General features: G+C 49.2%; 1 protein-coding gene across 12 annotated transcripts in view; it reads left to right on the top strand.

The window, feature by feature from the left end:
• Nucleotides 1-18812, top strand: part of LOC121080579 (transcription factor 4-like) — a 239926-nt gene extending 221114 nt beyond the window's left edge. For 8 of the 12 annotated variants that reach the window (XM_040578703.1, XM_040578705.1, XM_040578700.1 and 5 more), the window contains 6 exons: nucleotides 776-979; nucleotides 14132-14267; nucleotides 15163-15325; nucleotides 17507-17736; nucleotides 18214-18355; nucleotides 18581-18812. In XM_040578703.1, the coding sequence (XP_040434637.1) occupies nucleotides 776-979; nucleotides 14132-14267; nucleotides 15163-15325; nucleotides 17507-17736; nucleotides 18214-18350 (870 nt within the window). In that variant the 3' untranslated portion in view covers nucleotides 18351-18355; nucleotides 18581-18812. The remainder of the gene's footprint in view (nucleotides 1-775; nucleotides 980-14131; nucleotides 14268-15162; nucleotides 15326-17506; nucleotides 17737-18213; nucleotides 18356-18580) is intronic. The other 4 variants (XM_040578702.1, XM_040578701.1, XM_040578710.1 and 1 more) reach the window with 1 other exon arrangement.
• The last annotated feature ends 691 nt before the right edge of the window (nucleotides 18813-19503 follow it).

The following is a 19503-nucleotide window of genomic DNA, read 5'->3' as shown; positions in this document are numbered from 1 at the left end:
GAAGTGGGGGGTGCATGGATGTAGAGACCCCAATGGTATTGCAGCTGGGGGGGGGGGCAGTTTGGAGCAGCCCTGGCCCCCTGGGACTGCCCCAGCTGCTAGTCCTTGCTGCATTGCTCACTGGCCATAAGCTGCACAGGTAGGGAGGAGTGTTTATTGCTGATTTTGCCAGTGAGAAAAGTGGTTGTAGGATGCGTACCTGTAGGGAAGAAATCCAACTAGCAGCAAGGGACTGTAGGACCTGGTAGTTTCTCTTTCTGTCTTTGTGTGTGATCCTGGGATTAGATGGAGGGAGGAAAATCCTGGTCAAGAGATTGATTACAATTAGAGGTATATTTGTTTTCTTTACTTCTACTTATTTTTTTATTATTTTTTTTTTCAAGTATCACTAAAACTTTTCAAAGACATAGAGGGCAACATATGTACTGTAATGATTATGTTCATGAGGAATCATTGAACCTGTTTTGCCCATGAAAATCAAAGCTGTACTCGTGTTAACCATGCTCTCTCCTTCCCCACAATGCTACTCTAAACATTGCCCTAGGGAAACAAAACCACTTCTTTCAGGGGAAAAAAAAAAAGGCAAAAAAAAAGCCAAAGCCAACAAAAAAAAACCCCAACAAACACCAAGGGGTTGAGAAGGAAGGACTGGCTGTATCAGTGACCGTGCCCCCACGTGCCCCATGCACACTGGCAGCAGCACCTCGTCCCCGGCGCTAGGCAGCCCTGCGCGTCTGCTGATGCTCTTCCCGCTTTGTTTCTCGCACACAAACAGCAAAGCCGGATCGAGGACCGCCTGGAGAGACTGGATGATGCCATCCACGTGCTGCGCAACCACGCGGTGGGGCCCGCCACCGCCATGCCAGGGGGCCATGCCGACATGCACGGCTTGATAGGGCCGTCGCACAATGGAGCCATGGCCGGTCTGGGCTCCGGCTACGGCACCGGCCTGCTCTCCGCCAACCGGCACTCGCTCATGGTAAGCCGCGGGACTCGCCGGTGGCACTGGAACTCCCTGATGGCCAGGGCTTGGGGAGGATGAAGGGTGGGTGGGTGGGTGCAAGGGTCAGCAGCTTCTCAGAGGTGTGGTGCACCAGCACATGTTGGTGGAGGGCGCGGTGCTGCCTTGCCTCATTGCAGCGGGTGATGGCAGCGAGTGCCCCCGGGGGTGTTTGTCCCCACAGTGCCCTCAGCCCGGCTGGTACAACTGCTGTCCCTGGCACCGAGCTGCTGGGCTCAGCGTCCCACCTCGTCAGCCATCCTCGCTAACATGGCTGGTGTTGGCTGAGGGCATGGGCGTGTTGAGAAGTCACTGATGGGCACTGTGGGGCGGGGGGGTGAGGGGCAGCAGCCTCATGGCAGTGGGGCAGGAGCATGCGGTGGGAGCAGCCCCACAGCTGTGGGGCAGGCATACACCAGCAGGATGAGGTTGGGCTGCCCTGTGCCTTTCCAAGGGTGGTTCATGTGGCTGCACCGCCCCAGTTTACCCTTCTCACAGGTGTTTGCACAGCGGTGCAGACTGGGTGGGTGTGCACATGCATGGCGGGGCATGAGGGGGGTCAAAATCCTTGGGGTCATTTATTCTTTTGCTTCCAGGGCAGGTGAACATAAATTCACTGCCCCTCCCCAGGTCCCTGTTTCCAAAAAGAAAATGCTTTCCTTTTTTTGCTTTCAGAAAGTTGTCAGTAGTGTTGCGTTTCGCTGGGGACCCACCGCTTGCTTGGGAAGCTGGGTGCGGTTTGGGGTGTAAGGCTGGGCTTTGGTGTGCAGGGCTGGAGAAGGTGTAAGGACCAGGAGCTCATCCTGTCCTCATTTTAAACACGTGCTTAAAGCTGGGGGAGAAGGTAGGTCAGGATTAAGAGCTGCATGTTTCCCCCGGGATGACATGACCATTCCATGATGCGAAGGAAATATTTTGCAGTTGCTTTCTCTCTTGCAAAGGAAAAACCTGTCTCTTCAATCTTTTTCCTAGTTTAATATGTCACAAAAATAAGAAGGCAAAGCACCTAACACAATGCACGTGAGTCTACAGAAACCTCCAAGTGCCTCAGCAGAAGTTGATGAAGGAGCAGTGGTGCCGCAGGAGCTGCAAAGCAGCCCAGGGACGCAGGCGGTGCCACTGCGCACATGGGGGGCTGAGTGGGGTCAGTGTCATCTTCAGCGGGATTCAAAAGCCTTTGCTGTTCTCTTTCCAAATCTTATTCCAGAAATAGAGTTGCTTACTCACACGTGGAATGGAGAAAGGGAACAAGGAGTTATCTGGCAGTATTTTCAGATGGTTCAAGCTAGTTAGATTAATTAAGGCGGGGGGGGGAATATAGGGAAATAGGGCTGTGACAGACCCGCGGGCGGCTCGCTGCTGCACGGCGCTGCAGAGGACGAGGCTTGATCCCCTGCTCGCCCCACATGCGAAGGGCAAGACAGGGCAGGTTAGGAGAGAGAATTTCAATATACCATATACATGTAGGGAGGAGAGCATGTGCCCCTGCTAGAGACACATGAAAATTTCTCCTCGGTGCACAAGAATCACTGGAAATAAGGAAAAAAAGCCCATTGAATTGAAAAGGCAGGTGAGGAAGGGCACCAAAAGTGATGGAGTGGCCGTGGGTGCCACGAGGGTGTATTGACACACACATAATGTGCGTGCATACCTTCCCCTGAGCTCTCCTCTGTTTGGGGTTTCCTATCTGAGAAAAGTGTAGTGGAATTAGGAGGAGTTTGGGGACAAACAGCAGCAATGATTGCAAGCAGGGAAGGGTTTTCATGTGAAGGGAGGTTGAACAGATTGTGGTGATTTTGTTTAGAAAGGAGGTGAATAAGAGGAGGCATAATAGAAGTACACAGAATAATGGACAGCATAGAGAAGGTAAATCTCGCTCTCCTATTCATCCTGCCTTATAATTAAAGAACAAGGGGACATTCAGTGAACCTGACAAAAAGAAATACTTTTTCTTCCACACACAATGACCTGTGAAATTCATTGCTCCAAGATGTAATCAAGGCCAAATGTTCAGAAGCATTCCAAATAGGATTAGACATCATATGGAAAATGCAAACATTTAGAGTTGTATTTGACAGGATTCAGACAGGATTCCTCCTTTTTTTCACAAGGCAAGTGGGGAAAGAAAGAAAGAAAGAAAGAAAGAAAGAAAGAAAGAAAGAAAAGAAAGAAAGAAAGAAAGAAAGAAAGAAAGAAAGAAAGAAAGAAAGAAAGAAAAAAACTTTGATGCTGGAGTGTGAGGCAACTGCTAGGGGAAGGAAGGAGCTTCTTCTGGTGGCCAATTATTTGATAATTACCGCATTCCCCGGTCTGGGTGCTGGCGATGCCCCCGCGCTCGGTGCTGTCGTGATAGTTGGTTAGGTGATTATAAAATAATTAGCCTTCAGCGGTATTGAGAGCATGGCTTTATTCAGCAGGGCCGTTCCCAAGCCTGGTGTGATGCTGGGGGATGTTCCCAGGCAGCGTGTCGAGCCAGGGCCGAGCTGAGCCAAGGGCTTTCGGCCGCTCTCCATCCCATGCCGGGGATGGCCCCGCAGCCCTCGGCACGCTCCGTCTCCAGCCAAGGGCACAGTTTTATGTCAAAGCTTGAGTGCTGTCCGCTGCCCAGAGCCTTCCACAACTGAGGTCTGCCAACTCATATGGAAATTAAAATGTCCCAGCTGTCTCCTGCTTCCCCCCCTGCAAGAAAATATGTGATGCTCAGCTCTCCCTCCCCAGCCACCCTCGGCCGAGCAGTTCTCCCCTTCTGACTTGTCCGCATGCGCTGCCCTCAGCTAAATACTTGCCTATCATTTCTGTTGCTTCAGGTTATTAAAATGTAACATCAGTTGTGGAAATTAAGCACCTGAGAAAGGACAATAAGAGGGGTTTTTTTTCATTTTTTTATCAGGGCAGCTTTGTGACAGGCTCTGCTCCTCGTTAAATTAAATGTGACTATAAGTGACTCCATTGTGGGTGAAATATCATTAAAATCCACAAATGAGCCTGGGCCTTTTGGAGATTCAAAAAAAAAAGCAAAGTGAATGGTCTGGCAAAAGGCTCTGAGAGGTAAAAAGATGCTTTTTCAGCAGCTTGGCTAAATCCATCTCGTCTCCCCTTCCCCAATAAAATTAGCATGAACCAGACATTGTTTTTCTCTCTGTGGCAGTTGCTGAGAATTCACAAAAGGAAATTCTAGACTGTAATTTAGCTCGGCCTCAGGTAATATGTTAAATACACTTGGGATACATATAATCTAAGATTTTAGTCTGTACAAAGCTATTTTTTCCTCCAGTGTTTAAACAATACTGCTTTTAATGAAGAAATCTGGCTTTTAATAAAGCCAGATCTGTGACTTACAACTGTTTCTGCATATCTGCTCTCGATCAAGAGAAAAGAGTTTAATTTTGTAGCTTTGTTCGCTTTGCATATGTTAAACTGATGCAACATGCACCCAGGGCATCACTTCAGAGGCAGTTTGTTCCATAAATATGTGCTCCTCACTTAAATACCAGATGTAGGTGAAGTTAGATTTAGACCAAAAAAGCAGCAACAATGAGAAATCGAAGTGCTGCTATCATGCATCTAAAAAAAATGCTTTTGTATTTTTAGGAATATGTAGGCACCGGCTTTTCCAGGAGAAGTGTGGAGCAATGGGGTCTGGCCAGTTTTGTTTGGTCTTGGCTAAAGACACATATGGTCAGAGGGAGGTAGCTGGGCAGGAGAACTGGGATGCTTGGAGAGCAGCACTGCTGCTGCTGCAAACAAGACAGGGACATTTCTCTGAAAAACCAGTCTGCTGCGTTCCCAGGCAGCATTACTCACTGTCTGAAACCATAACTTGGGTGAAAGAGTCAGGCCCAATCATTTCTTTTGGAAAACTGGTATGAATTTTGAACTGAAAACATAAGAACAAAGGAAATAGTTTTTGAGTGGAGTCAGTCTGAAGTTAGCCTTTGGCCATTTGATACATTCCATGCTGAAAAGGAAGTTGAAGGGGGAAAAAATTTACAAAAAAAAAAATCAAGGAGGATACTGGTAATGTTTTCCACATTTGAATTTTAATACATGAAACAGGCTATAAAAGGCTGGCCAGCTGCAGTAAATAAAGTAGCAGTGGGAGGCATAGACCGGAAACTTGTCGAGTGCACTGGTGGAAGCGGCTGTGCCCACCGCACACCTACGCGTGCTGCCCGAGCACGCCGGGGCCGGGGCCGCTGCGGCGCAGTGCAGAGCCTGCGCCCCCTGCCTGCGCTGCCTGCCCGCCCTCTCCCTCCCGCAGCAGATGTGTGACTTTTCTCCCCAGACAAAAATAACGCAGAGATCAGTCAGATGCTGCTGGAAATGGGAATCAAGCGCTCCAGTTTTAATGGAATGAGGCCAGGTTTACAGCTGTGTGGCTGGAAGCAGAGTCCCACTCCCTGCGCGAACCGTTTGCTGTAACTGGCCATCTTAAAAGGGATTTCTTATTTTACATTCCCTTGCTTTTTTAGTCACCCAGTAAGGAGAGCATTTCAGCATTTCCTAATTTTTAGCAGGCCCCTGGAATTTGCTGATGGCCCTGGTCCGAATTTCCCCTGTGCCATGAGCAAACGGGTGCGCATTCATTCACACCGTGAACAAATACAGTGTGTTTGATACCAGTTTAGCAGCAAACTGGTTTAGCAGCACAAGCCTGGAGGAGCTGCCGGCTCCGCTGCCCCTGCAACCATGCAGCTAGGAGAAGGGCAGCAGGAAAGTCTCAAAAAAGGGATATTTCTTCAGTCGCTGCCCTGGTGTGCAGGAGCTGGGGGGGGGGGGTGTGTGTGCCCTCACAGGGTGTTGGGCATGGCTTCCTCGGCTGGGCAGGCTGGAGGGCAGGAGTTTGAACACACATCATCACTCCATGTGCCCAGCATCCTCCGCTTGTGCCCCAGCTGCAAAGCTGGGCTGCAGCAGCTGCTGGCCCAAAGCCGGTCCCTTTGCAGGGGGTGTTTGGGGGTGGCAGGGCCGGGAAGGGGGGTGGCCTGCAGATGGAGCAGAGGGGATGGAAGTTTGGGTTTCCCATCCCATCCAGACCTGGGTTCTACAAGCACGTGTGTGCTCGATGTTACCGCCCTGAGTCGCCCCGCTGGGACTGGTGGTGACTTTGAAAGTTAAGCGCGTGCATGAGCATTTGCTGGGTGGAAAACGTCATAATTAATTACCATTTTAAAACAGAGGCAACGTCCCTTCACCGGGCTCATAAAGCTGGTACAGAACCACCTGGGACACCTGCAAAGAAACTTCTGGGAAGAGGCAGAAGCGGCTTAGAGATTAGGATAACATGGGGTTTGTTGTCGGGCTGCTCGTAAGGTTTCTGTATCTGTGAGGATTGTCAAGGCCGAAGTTTTGGAAGTTGCATGTCAAGATAAAAACGTGGAGTCTCGGTCGGTTTAATCTGCCCATCTCCATCTCTCAAGGGCATGAGCTAAGCGTATATTTTCAACTTTAGCTGTGAATTTCCTGGCTTTCCGCAGTTCCTGTTATTTCAGAGGTTATGTGGATTGAGGGGATTTTATCATAACATTTCAGATTGAATTGTAGAAAACAGTGTTTCAGTGCAAACTTTTGCACGGGAACCTCAGAAGATGCGTGTTTCTGCTGTAGCGCTGCACAAAGGGATTGATTAAACTCATTATACACCGGGAACTGGTGTACATTATGTTTAAGATAGCGTTTAGAAGCCCATTGCAGCCTGCGTGCTTCATGTGAGGGCCCACAGGAAGAGAGCGCCTTCGTGTGTATGGCTGGTGGTTTTTTTTACATCCACATTAAATTAACTTATGGAATTTTCCACCCCTAGGAATTAAAGTAGCAGCTCATGAAGTAATTCGGTTATGTCATTCGTATATAAACAAAAAAAAGAGTCAAGCGACTTGGCATTATTTGAAAGGCAAAATTCGGCTTTCGCTGTTTTGTCTTAGTATCTTTTTCTCTTCCTAATTTTTAGCGCAGTCATAGCTGCTGCATCTGTGGTTTGTTTTGCTAGACTGTGTTTTTGAGCTAGCAGGTATAACATAAACTCAAAAGAACTTGGCAGAATGACCTTACTGGAATGGAGTCTGACATAACAGGCACCAGTGTAGGGGTTTTATATAGCACCATTTTCTGCCTAATTGGTTGACATTCCTAATGCCCCGCAATTATAGCCTTTATCATATTTTGAAATTATTTTGCAGCTATAAAGTTCATTTTGACCAGGAGAGAAACCACTGACCAATATATTAACCGACACCTTTTCAGGAAAGCGTTGTCCTCACACAATGGCCCCATTCATTTCTAACCAGCTAATTAGGCACATGGTTAAGACCCCATTGTATGTGTTTTCACGTGGCTCCCAAGCAGCACTGGGCACACGTGGCTCTGTCATGCCTGCACTCCCGAGCAGCACCGTGCACACATGGCCGGCATTGGCGGAGCTGGAGGTGCGGAGCTGAGGCCACCGGCATGGGGGAAGACGGCAGCAAGGGTGGCTCAGCTACCTGATGCTCTGGATGGAACCCCCCTCATCCAGCACTGGGTACCGACATCAAGCATCCAGGTTGTATGGACTTGCTCACTGCGTGGCTCTCCCCGCTCCCACCCCGGTTCAGTGAAGAAGAGTTGATATTCTTAATCCTGTACTTTAAGACCCTTTATATCTCCAGATTTAGCCAAGACTTAAATGAATAATCATCTCTGTTGGAAAGAAATTGTGGGGATTATTTCAGTGCTTTCCCTCCCAGGGCCATGGTGGGTTGCCACTTCTCTCCTTAATGGGTCGCAACCGGTTGGTTTCCCTTAAACTACTTGGGTTATCTCCCACGGTGGGCAGGCAAAGCCGGCAGAGCGTGGGGGCGCGGCGGTGGGCTGCTCCCTCGGCAGCACAGGGCAGCAGGCTGGAAGAAGGCACGCACGCTGCCAGGAGCCTGGCCTCGCCTGGAGACGTGGCACTTGCACTTTTTTTTTCCCTTCATCTTTTTCTTCCCCTTCCTTTTAACGGCAAAGTCCGGCTTTGCCACTCTCAGCTCCGTTTAAATGGCTTTTGCATACAACTGGCTTGGAAACAGCCCTTTCATAAGATATTTGGTGCACTGCTTAGTACTCAGCACTACTTTTCTGCAGAAAAAAAAAAAAGTGAACTTTGCTTTTTCCCTGATTTAATGCCACTCTTAATGTCTTTTTTTTTTATTTTTATTAAATCCTTTCTTTTGCTTTTGATCTTATTTATAGCTGAGCCACCGGTCATATGGAAACTATTATTGTATAGCATGGAGATGAAAGACTTTGGTGCAGTTAAATAAGAGTGAATAATTTGAACCAATAATACACACATACAGTGAGAGACCATTTGTTTCAGAGTGCCCTGCGCTGTTTCCTTTTTAATATAGCGGGAGAGGTTTATAAGGGCTTTGCACAAATCTGCTTTCTGTCAGACTTATAAATTTTGACAATATTGAACACATGTTAACATGCATCACCTTACAACTTTTTTGCCGCATGTTTTTATTTATCTAATTGGATAACACGAGGTCATAATTTTTAAAAGGACAAAGCATGTTGCTTGTTGCATTTGTTCATGGTATTGGCAAGTTAGGGATAATCTCTTCCTAACCCTCACCCGAAGCTGTGCTCCAGGCTAGAGGGGATAGTTTTCCCTTCGTATTTAGAAAATTGATGGTGGTGTGAGGGCTGCCGCTCAGAGTGAGAGGTGTCAACTGTAAGGAAAGGGGTGCAACGCTCATAACTTCATAGGAAACCTTTCCCCATTTTTTACAGCTTATGCCTGCTCCTTACCATGCCCAGCCTTCAAATGCCCATCTGTGAACAATAAAAGAAACCTTTGTATGACCATCCCTTACCAGTGCTCGGGATTCACTCCTGGGCCAGGTAGGGGAGGGCGAAGTTCCACTGTCATGCGTGGGACCAAGAGGCAGGGGGAGAATCTGGGGCAGTTCAGGAGGGAACGCAGCACTTGGGGGCTGCCAGCCATGCTTGGGAATTCATGGGGAGGGGCAATTCGAGGTACCAAAATGGCTTTCCCCATCACCGGGGGTCTCGTCACCACATGGACACATTTTCTCTTGAAGTTTACGGAAAACTGAGCACCTTGCTGGTGTGTTCGTAGTGGCAGGTGACCCACATGTGCCGCGGCATGCAGAGGTGGGTGATGTGGGATTGGGCAGCCAGTTCCCTGGCCCCGCCATGCGTCCCAAACCCACTGTTCTTCCTGGACCTCCCGTTCTCCTGAACCCCCCGTTGCTCCTGGACCCCCTGTTCCTCCTAGACCTTGGTTCCTCATGGGCCCCCTGTTCTCCTGGCCCCCTGTAGCTCCTGGCCCCGCTGTTCCTCCTGCCCCCCGTTCCCCCTGGCCCCCATGGCAGCAGCTGGGAAGGCACACATGGAGAGCAGGAGTTTTGCTCCTGGAGGGGTAATCTATACATCCTCAGGGAGCTGGGGAGACTCTGCTGCTACAGAAAAACCCATGATTGCTGTGTAGGGAAGGAAGAGGCGAGCCTGCCCCATCCTGGGGGGCTGCTGGTCCCCCTGCTGTCACAGGTCCCATCTCAGCCTGCAGCAGCGTGGGGCTGGCTTAGCTCAGCTCGGAGGGCACTTCTCTGGGGGGTAATATTAATCAGCATTGCTTAACTGTCAAATTCAATGCAGTACCTCGAGGCTGATGAAACAAGCACCTTAGCGGAATAGTTACTTTCTAAAAAGGGAAAAAGGCACTTTGTGGAACAAAGGTGAAGCTATGACTTCTTCTCCAGCATCCCAGCATCTCATTCTATAGCTGGGTTAATTGTAGGTATACATCTTCGTCGTGAAATGCTGAGTATTAAAGAATTTCCACGTATTCTTTTAGAACAACTTCCCATTCATGATGAATGTGTAGATAGTGCAGATAATCCACAATACAGACTAGCATAACCAGAAAAACCTGATGTTTGTACTGAGTACCTGTTAGTTTATATAAAAATGAAAATGCAAAGGTAAGAGAAGACAAGGTCTAGCCTTCTTCCAGCTGTTGAAGTTTTTAAAATGCCATAAAAGACCAATGCAAGTGCGAATTCAGGCATCATCCAGCCAGGCTTTCATGCTGTGCCCATCAGCCTAGTACATGTGTGCCTCCAAAGAAACCTGTGCTGGAAAGTCCACAGAACAATTTTGATCCCTGCCTCTGAGATCAGCCTTCTCTATACCAGTATTTACTTATCTTTCAGAAGCCTTTTTAACCTTAGTAGCCAAAAACCCACAGGACTGGAGCTTCTCATGCTCTTTCCGTTTGGCTGAATCATCTCAAGCAGGCTGTACTTCACAGAGGAGGATGCGCACTGTGTACTGGGGTCCCTGTGTGCGCCTGAGTTGATGATTGCAGAGGGGAAGTTAAGGCAGAGATTTGCACATCAGTAGCAGAGCCTACTTACGCCTCCCCTGCGCATTTTAGGATTTTTTCTTTGTTGGGGTTTTTTCCACTCCGATCTGCTGAGTGCCGAAGTAGAGGGCTTTTTAAAGAGATGGAAATAAATAAAATATTAATAGAAATTCAAAGTGAGTTTGAATCTCTAAAGATAAGTATTATTTATAATCTACACTCCCGGGCTGGGGGGAATGATTCATATCTTCGCTCCACCTTGGGGCAGAGCTGTTGTTTGTGTAACAGACAAACCAGCAGCACTGCTGACTGCAGAGGGAGGGGGAGGCAGAAAATGCAGCATCTCTTGTGGCCCCGGCAGTGCTGGGAGCTGCCCATACTCCCCGAGCTGGCAGGCAGCACTGCTTTCCACCCCTCACCCCTTGTACAGGGTGGGCTTTATCTCAGTGAGGCACATCCCTGGGCAGAGGGTTTCAGCCACATCTGGGCTCTTGAAGGTCCTGGGCTCCTGGTTGTTGGGTGGAAAACCCCTGATGGCATTTAGAGCAGAAAAGGAAATTATGGTTGATGAGGAAAGTAAACGGCCAGCCCATTGTAGGGGGCATGCGAGACCTGAAGCTGGCTGTCAAAGTGTGTGGTTGGCTCCCCATGCAGGACAGAGCATCCCATGGGCAGTGGAGATGTGGTGGCGTGGTGGAAACCACAGTGCTGCCCGAAACCAGCCCCTGTAGTCTTCTGCTCATGGTATGAGTTGGATTTGACCTTTTTTGACTATAGATACGTGTGTGTGCATATGCGCACACACGCACAAAGGTGCTCATAGCCTGGTGGAGTTGGAGTCTTGCTCTGTCTCAGAAGATGCCCTGTGTGTGGGCAATGAAGTGACTGGGCTGCCTCAATCTTCTTGCAAGTGGTTGAAGCTGGAAAAATACATTGTCCAGGAAAACACTATAGAAAGGCTGTTGCAAGGTGGTGGTTTGTGTAGCTGTAGAGTTGGAAAGCGTCGGTGCTTTGGAGCAGCCCCCTCGCTGTGGCACGGGGAGGGTCACGGCTGGGAGGGAGCTGCAGCCCCAGCTCCATCCCATCCCAGGGCGCCTGCCTCCCACCTGGAGAGAGGGGGAAATGCGCTTGAAGTCAATCCCAGTGGCTAAAAAATGGTCTTTCCTTTGTGTCAGGGTGGCCATAGATTGGACTTGCTCACCAAGAAATCCTGGAATGTGCCAGCTGGCTGGACAGAAAGCTGCAAATTTCAACAAGCGAGATTAAATCACATAGTGGGTTGTGAAACAGAATAAAAGAATGGATGGGTTTTATCATCCATTTCTGAGATGTAACACAGGCAGTTACCTTCCAGGTATATTGAGAACGTAAAGGCGAGAAAATATGAGGAAATTGTACATTTTTAGAACATAAATATTTTAAAATATATATTTATTTTAAAATTCTAAAAATATAAACAAAACTTTGTGTCAGTATGTCAGCAGTAAAGCGATGGTGACTTCATGGCACTTTTTTTTTTTTTTGCATCTGAATTCAACACTTCAGGTTAAAAACTCTCCAAATCGTTAGCTTTCCATCATTACTACGTCTGCTTCTTAAAACAGGGCATAGTCCTCAGGAAGTCAGGCTGAATAATCAGGGTAACCAGGTTGTCCTCTCCAAGCTGGACCACCCAGCCGGAGGCATCCCATGACGGGATGCTGGCCACCTCGGGGTCTGTCTCTGCCCAGGGCAGGGAAGGACCCAGGGGGGCTCACAGGAACTGGGGAGGGGGGTGGGGGACCCAGAGCGAGACGTGGCATCTGTCACTGCACCTCTGCAGCTTCCAGCTGCTCTCGGGAGCTCCACTCAAAGGGTTGGGGTGGTTTGCCAACCAGAAGTGGTGTCGTACATGTCTTTGTCTTCAGCAGCCTCAAGAGTAAATGGGGTTTGTCTTTTGTAGAATCGCAGGAAAATATAGATTGGAGGGGGCTCATGGAGGTGCCTGGGGTGAAGCCCCTGATCACATTCAAGCCAGCTTTGGAGTCAGGTCCAGCTTTGGAATTAGGTCGAGCTTTGGAGTCAGGTCGAGCTTTGGAGTCTGGTCTGGCTTTGGAATTTGGTCCATCTTTGGAGGTAGGTCTGGCTTTGGAGTCAGGTCCAGCTCCCGAGTGAGGTTGGTTGCCCTGGGTCCTGTCCTGCTGGGCTGGTGGCGCTGGGTACGGGGAAGGACAGCCTGTTTCACTGGGTGCTTTCTGCCGTAGGTTTGGGGAGAAGATATTTTTTCTCCTCGGAAGGCCACCAGCAGGAGCTCATGGTGCTTTCTGCAGTAAGGTTTGAGGAAGCGGAACTGCTGGGCTCCAAGTGCCCTGTAACATCTGATCCTCCCTTCAAACCGAATAATGCTGGTTCCACTCTTCTCTTAGCAGCTCATGTTTTAAAATTTCAAACGTCTCAACAAAGAGAGAGTTTTTGTCTCTGTTATGTTACACTTGCTTTTGGTTATTTGCATTTCGTCTAGTAGTAAAAGATTTTCTCAAGTTCCCCTTGGCAGGATTCCCTTTTATCTTTCTTACTGCCGTCTCTCCTTGCTGCTAACAATTATCCTGCATTATCTTGTAAGGCTGATTAGAAACATCCCTCCATCTTTTTATCTGCCCGAGTACTTACTTTTTGAGAATAAAAAAGCGATTTGCAGTTCTGCACCGGGTTTCTCGCCTGTTGGACTGGGGTGTCCGGGGGTGCTCCTTGGAGGAGGTGGGGTGCTGAGTATCTTGTGCGGAGGGGTGGCTGTCCCCGCACGCAGGTGCCCATCAGTCCCTCTCTGCCTTGGAGTGCAGCCAGCCGGAGCTGCCGCGCAGGACCGGGGAGGCAGTGCCAGCATTACCGCTCTGGGTGCTTTTATATCAAAGCAACTTCTGACAGTTTTGCTCTTCAGATGATTAACTCTTCTTGGCGGTCTCCTGTATTTAATGAAGGAGCAACCCTGCTCCACAGAGGGTGTCTGTGAGCCACGTAGAGGGGAAGGAACGGATGCGTTTCCATCGCGCCCATGCTGTCAGCTCCGATGATGGCATTACTGGAGTGTTTAATAAAACCTTTATTGGTATATTACCCGGAGTCACGGCATTGGCAGGGATAGTGCCCCTTCAGGTTTGGGACTCAGTGGTTAATGAAATACAGTGAGCGCTAATTTGGACGGGGCTTCTCGTTTTGGAAAGGCAGGTGACACATTATTATGTTTGGGGGGAGCGGGAGCCGTGCCGCTCGCTGTCACAGCTCCCACTGTCAGAGGCTTAGCTGGCATTACGGGGAAAAAAATGGCAGGCCTGCGAATCTGATCCCCCGAAATGAAAGTCGAATGCCAAATTGAAATTCCTGCAAGATTTCCGATAGCAATGGGGGAATTGAGAAGCCCACAATTAAGCATATGGGCATTAAGATAATTGTCATATCTGTTGGCAGACATGATAGAAGACAGATGTGTAGGAATCAGTGCGCTCGGCTGCAGCACCCTGGGAGACAATTTGACATTTTACCTGCCTGAGCTGCTCTGCCGTGTTTGTCACGAGGCGTGCGGCACAGCATCCTCCGGGGCGGCCTGCGCGCTGTGCGCCATGCGCTGTGCATCATGTGCTCTGCGCTGCGCCTGCACGGGCCATCTGCGCCCTCTAGTGAAACACAGCCCGGTGCTGTGCCTCGCTGTCCCCATCCCTCTCCTGGGGTCCCCAGAGCTCGGGGCTGGGCTGCTGTCTGGCACTGTACAGTCTCACCGACGCCTTTCCCCTTGCCGGCAGGTCGGAGCGCACCGCGAGGACGGGGTCAGCCTCCGCGGGAGCCACTCGCTCGTGCCAAACCAGGTCCCCGTCCCCCAGCTGCCCGTCCAGTCCGCCATGTCCCCAGATCTGAACCCACCCCAGGACCCGTACAGGGGTGAGTACTGCCTGCCTGGGAAGCCCACCCCGGCACGCAGCATCCCCAGGCACGTGGCCGGGAGGGCGGTGAGCCAGGATGGGGTGTCTGAGCTTCTGGTGACAGGGATGCTGGAGGCCGCAGGGCATGGCGGGGAGAGCAGGGCAGAGCCTGTTTGCTCACTCAGCTCTGCTCCCTAAAATACTCCAGTTAGTCCAAGTAGAAGTGTGCAAGCACCTTCCCTCTGGACAGCGAGGTTTGGTGCCAGGGCTGCTTTAAGCAGCAGAATGAAGAGTGTGGAAAACACTGCAGATGAGCATCAGGAAGGCATGAGTTTCAGGTGAGGCTCAGACTCCCGGATTTTCCACTGCCTTTACAGTTCTGCCTGCAGGAAGGATGGCACCTGAGTGCCTCTCCTTGGCTCGCAAAATGTGTTGCACTGTCCTAAGCCTCTCAGGCTGCTCAGGGTTGTTGCTAAGCAGGCGTGGAGCTACCCGAACCCAGCAGGCAGTAGGGTTTGTCATTATTCCTAGAGGCAGCTGATCTTCCTGGTAAAGCGAGGAAGAGCAAGCCCAAATTATTACGATGCCTGACAAGGTCCTGCTTCATTCATTGCAGCCAAGGTATTCTGATTATTCTATGAGAATGACATATTCCAGATTATTTTTTCAAGAGGAAGGAGAAGTTACGTAGCGATTGAAGGACAGGAGTAGCAGCTAGGCATCCTGTGTACCCCCTTCCACCGAGCAGAGGCAGACCTCAAAGCCCAGGCTGAAACCCGTGTTGAGGAGCTGCCACCTGCATGCCCGGCTCTGCAGCAGTCAGGGGTCTCGCGGGGCCACGGGATACAGACCCAGAGCGTTCAGGTGAATGGCTTAAGCGCTGCTTGACAGTTCATCCATGTGTTTTCTCACAGGCATGCCAACCGGACTGCAAGGGCAGAGCGTCTCTTCAGGGAGCTCCGAAATCAAATCTGACGATGAGGGAGACGAGAACCTCCAGGACACAAAGTCTTCTGAGGACAAGAAACTAGAGGATGACAAGAAGGATATCAAATCAATTACTAGGTCAAGATCTAGGTAACAGTATATAATAGTGTCGCTTCATTTAATTCCTTTACTGGATTTCGATGAAGTGAACAGAACAGGAGGAAACCATGAGGTTTTTTCCTGGCAGGTAAAAGCACAGCCTAAGTGGAACGGCATGGCTGTTCTGGCAGTACCGAGTGCCTTTCTGGTACCTGTACTCCAGGACGTCCTCAAATTTGAACAATTCACAAATTTGGGCACTGAGCAAGTTCTCCGCAACCTATAAAGAAATTGCGTTACGCTAAAATGTATGAATTAGGCCGTTATTCCTCTCTGCCTATGCTTGCAAATTGGAATACAGTATGGATTTCCATCTCTTTAAAAATGTGCCTAATTGCTGGTCACGCCTGCATCTGAACTAACAAACCGTATGCTTTTCCATTGCCTCCGAAATAAATTTGTCATTCCCAGTCCTCAGTTTCTGTACATCTCCAGGGCTGCCTAGGTTTAAGCGGAGGGTGTAGAGGGCTTTGCTTGTTCAGCATATTCTTTATACATTTTGGGAAATTGTTAGTGAAGTCGTAGCTGGATTTTATCATCTGGGGACTCATGCCCGTGGTGAACCTGAACAATGCCAATGGGTGCTGCAGATGCGAACCCGAGTGAGGGACAGGCTTTACTCCTGTCCCCAAATTTCTCTCCCTGAATTGCATTTCACCTGCCTCGCCTGCGTGTCACCGCAGGGCTCAAGGTACAGCTCAGGGCTGCTGACACCCTTCATCATCAGTTCAGTCCCAAGCTACGCAAAAAAAATCCCAACAAAGCTGAAATCCAGGTGTGGCCCTGCTTTGTTTGGGGGATTTTTTTAAGGATGGAGTGGCAGTGTCCTTCTGCCTTTTCTCCTTCCACGCCTAGTTCTCTGTACAAGCCCCGAGCCGAGGTAAGAAGCACCCGAGCAGATGTGCTGCCCCGAGAGAGCACCGAGACTCAGACCTCTCTGGCCAGTGCTCACCGGTGTTTAAAATGTTAATTACACTCACATCTCTTACGACTGGAGAAAATATATGACACTCGAGATTTTCTCTGAATAAATGTGTTGAAGGATCTATATGTATAAGTGAGGCTTTCATGTGTGTTTACGATATGGTAAGAAAAAAGCACCTTTATGCTGGTGTGAGGTGATCATAGTTCTTGTTAATTCAACAAATACGCTGTCGCTTATGCATATTTATATGTGCTTTGAAGCTTTTGTAGGCTAACAGTTTTGCTTTTAACATGCTTGTAGTTTTAAAAGGTTACTCCTGGTATTTAGTTATATGTCTAAATCCATGTTGTTAGGGCTGCTGAAAATTTACTACTGCATTTGCATAACCAATTCAAAATATATAGTGCTAGTGACTCACCAGTGGATGTGTTTTCAATTTAAAATCATCATTTTATCCTGTTACAAAGCAGTTTTCTTGCAGAATGGATGCAGAAGTTCACCTTAGGGCTCTTTGCAGCCATAAGTTACATCCATGGCTCTTTGCCCCCAGGCATTTTGGTGCCTCATGCTTGGTGCACGGCCTGGGGTGCTGCCCCAGTGGCTGCCACTGCTGGGGAGGCTGGTGGGGCCTCACCCTCAGCAGTGGAGAAAGTGGCTTCCAAAACCCGAACAATGGTCTGCTGGAAAGGGAGTGTGCAAAGGCCTGGCTGCTTCCCGGCTTAGAAGCTACTGCTGAGGGGCCAGAGCCCATGGGACTCGGGTGCTGGCACTGGCGCAAGATCCAGAGGTCCCCTCACTGGCCAGGGGCAAGCTCCTCGCTCCCAGGGCCAGCCCACAACGGCAAAGGTGGGAGCAGTGCATGGAGCCACCAACATGTCCTCTGGGGTTAAAGGCCGACGATAAGTGGAGCTCTGCCATGATTTAAAATGCTGCAGTATTGGCCATGATAAAAGATGTTACTGGGGAAAAAAAAAAAAAAGCTGTATTTTTGCATCTTTAAAATACCAGTCCTTTAAAATACGAGTCCTCCTTTAAAATGTAAGTCCTGCCTTGGAGGTTGTAAAGCTTCATTACAAACCAAGGCTTTACTCGGTGTAAAATGGAAGGGGACTGAGTTTTGCAGAGGCTGGGTGGAAGGGGAGCAGCAAATAAGCATGGCCCTGGCTTTGGACAAAGTCTGCTGAACGTCTTTGCCCTACTTCATTTTCCACATCAGTAGAAAATGATGTATTCCTTATGTCTCCCAGCAATAACGATGACGAAGACCTGACACCGGAGCAGAAGGCCGAGAGGGAAAAGGAAAGGAGAATGGCCAACAACGCTCGGGAGCGCCTGCGTGTCCGTGACATCAACGAGGCTTTCAAGGAGTTGGGCCGGATGGTACAGCTCCACCTGAAGAGCGACAAGCCCCAGACCAAGCTCCTGATTTTACACCAGGCTGTGGCCGTCATCCTCAGCTTAGAGCAGCAAGTCAGAGGTCAGTGTGCCATTGGCTCTCCTTACGGCCTCCTGGGCTTCAGCCGTGCCAAACACACCACTGGGGTCGGGGGGAGCCTGGCCAGGGGTGCTGGGGGCCGGGGAGGGAGGCAGGATCGAGCCCTTGGCACCCAGAGCCGGCGGGCTCCTCTGAGCACCCGCGGTGCCTGTTTTCCCCTGCAGCTGTGGCAGTGGGGATGCTGCCGTAGGTCCTCGGCGGCCTCGGCACGTTTTCCATTCTCCAGCAAGACCCAGATTCAATCTGGAGCTCGGCTGCTCCTCAGCAGAGCCCGAGCCCGGAGGTATTGGCAGAGCTTGTGCATGGAGCCGTGGTGCCTTTCGGTGCTTGGCCTGACCAAGCCGCCTCGGCCCGCGGCCGGAGCGAGTAGCTGCGGCTCGTTATTTTAAATGCAACAAACAGACCGATGCGGTATATAAATGTGAATATTTGAGCTCGCCTTTTGCTTCAATTTGACAGAAAGAAATCTGAATCCTAAAGCAGCATGTCTGAAAAGAAGGGAAGAAGAGAAAGTATCTTCAGATCCTCCTCCACTGTCGCTGGCAGGACCCCACCCCGGGATGGGAGATGCCTCCAACCACATGGGACAGATGTAAAAAAGGCAAGTTGGTTTTCAGCCGTGCCCTGAGAGCCCCCTGCCCCACTCCCAGAGGGGTTGCCCGGGTCCAGCCCCCCCTGCCCGTGGCAGAGCGTCCCCGGGGTGCCGGTTTTCAGGCAGCCCCGCGATGGTGTCCGAGGCGGTGATGGTGAGGTGGGCTGCGGAGGAGGGTGGAGGGACCCACACTCAACTCTCTGGGACTGACGAGATTTTTTACTTCTTCCACAGGTCCAAGTTGCCACATTTCTTCATTTAAGCAAGAGACCACTTCCTTAACAGCTGTATTATCTTAAACCCACATAAACACTTCTCCTTAACCCCTTTTTTGTAATATAAGACAAGTCTGAGTAGTTAAGAATCACAGACGCAAGAGATTTCAGCATTCCCGATTATTAAAACCGAGGAAAAAAAAAAACAAACAAAAAGTGCAACTTGAGGGATGACTCTCTTTAACATATCATGCAGAATATCTAACGCAGTATGTTATGAGCTGTAAGTGCACAGCCTAGAGACTGAATGGCAATCTTTTCCACACTGTGGGACAATGCATTTGTGCCTAAACTTCTTTTGGGGAAAAAAAAAATAATTTGTAAGTCTGAAAAAATATTTAATTTAAAATTGTAAACTTGCAATAATGAAAAAGTGTACTTCTGAAGAAAAAAAATGAGCATTTTTGTTGGTGTGCTAGACAGCTAGTGTTTATACTTACTGAATATTAAAAGGGAAGCTTTGCTGCCCAGATATTTACAAAACCAGCAAACGTCCTAATGAGAACTGAAGCGATGACATTAGCCATTCCTTAGGGTAGGAGAAACAGATGGATCTTATAGACCTATGACAAATATATATATATAAATATATATATAAATATATATTAAAAATTTAGTGAATATGGTAAGCTTTTGTTCATTTGTTTCAGACTTTTTTGCTCCTGTAAAAAAAATAGTACTGATTAACTTTTTTAAAAAGATTTTACTGTAAATAAGGATTTTTTTGTCTTATTTCTGTCCCTCTCCCCTGTTTTTGTTATTGTAACCTGTAGTGCCAACTCTGTCTCTGGAGGGGTAGTGCAGGACGAAATGCTGACCGTGACGTTGCTTCTCATTCATAACTAAAGTAGAGAGTTGTTTCTTCTGTCTTTGGGGAAGACA

The sequence above is a fragment of the Falco naumanni genome, chromosome W, assembly GCF_017639655.2.
Source record: "Falco naumanni isolate bFalNau1 chromosome W, bFalNau1.pat, whole genome shotgun sequence".
NCBI lineage: Eukaryota > Metazoa > Chordata > Aves > Falconiformes > Falconidae > Falco > Falco naumanni.
This window is presented reverse-complemented; position numbering and strand designations above follow the sequence as displayed.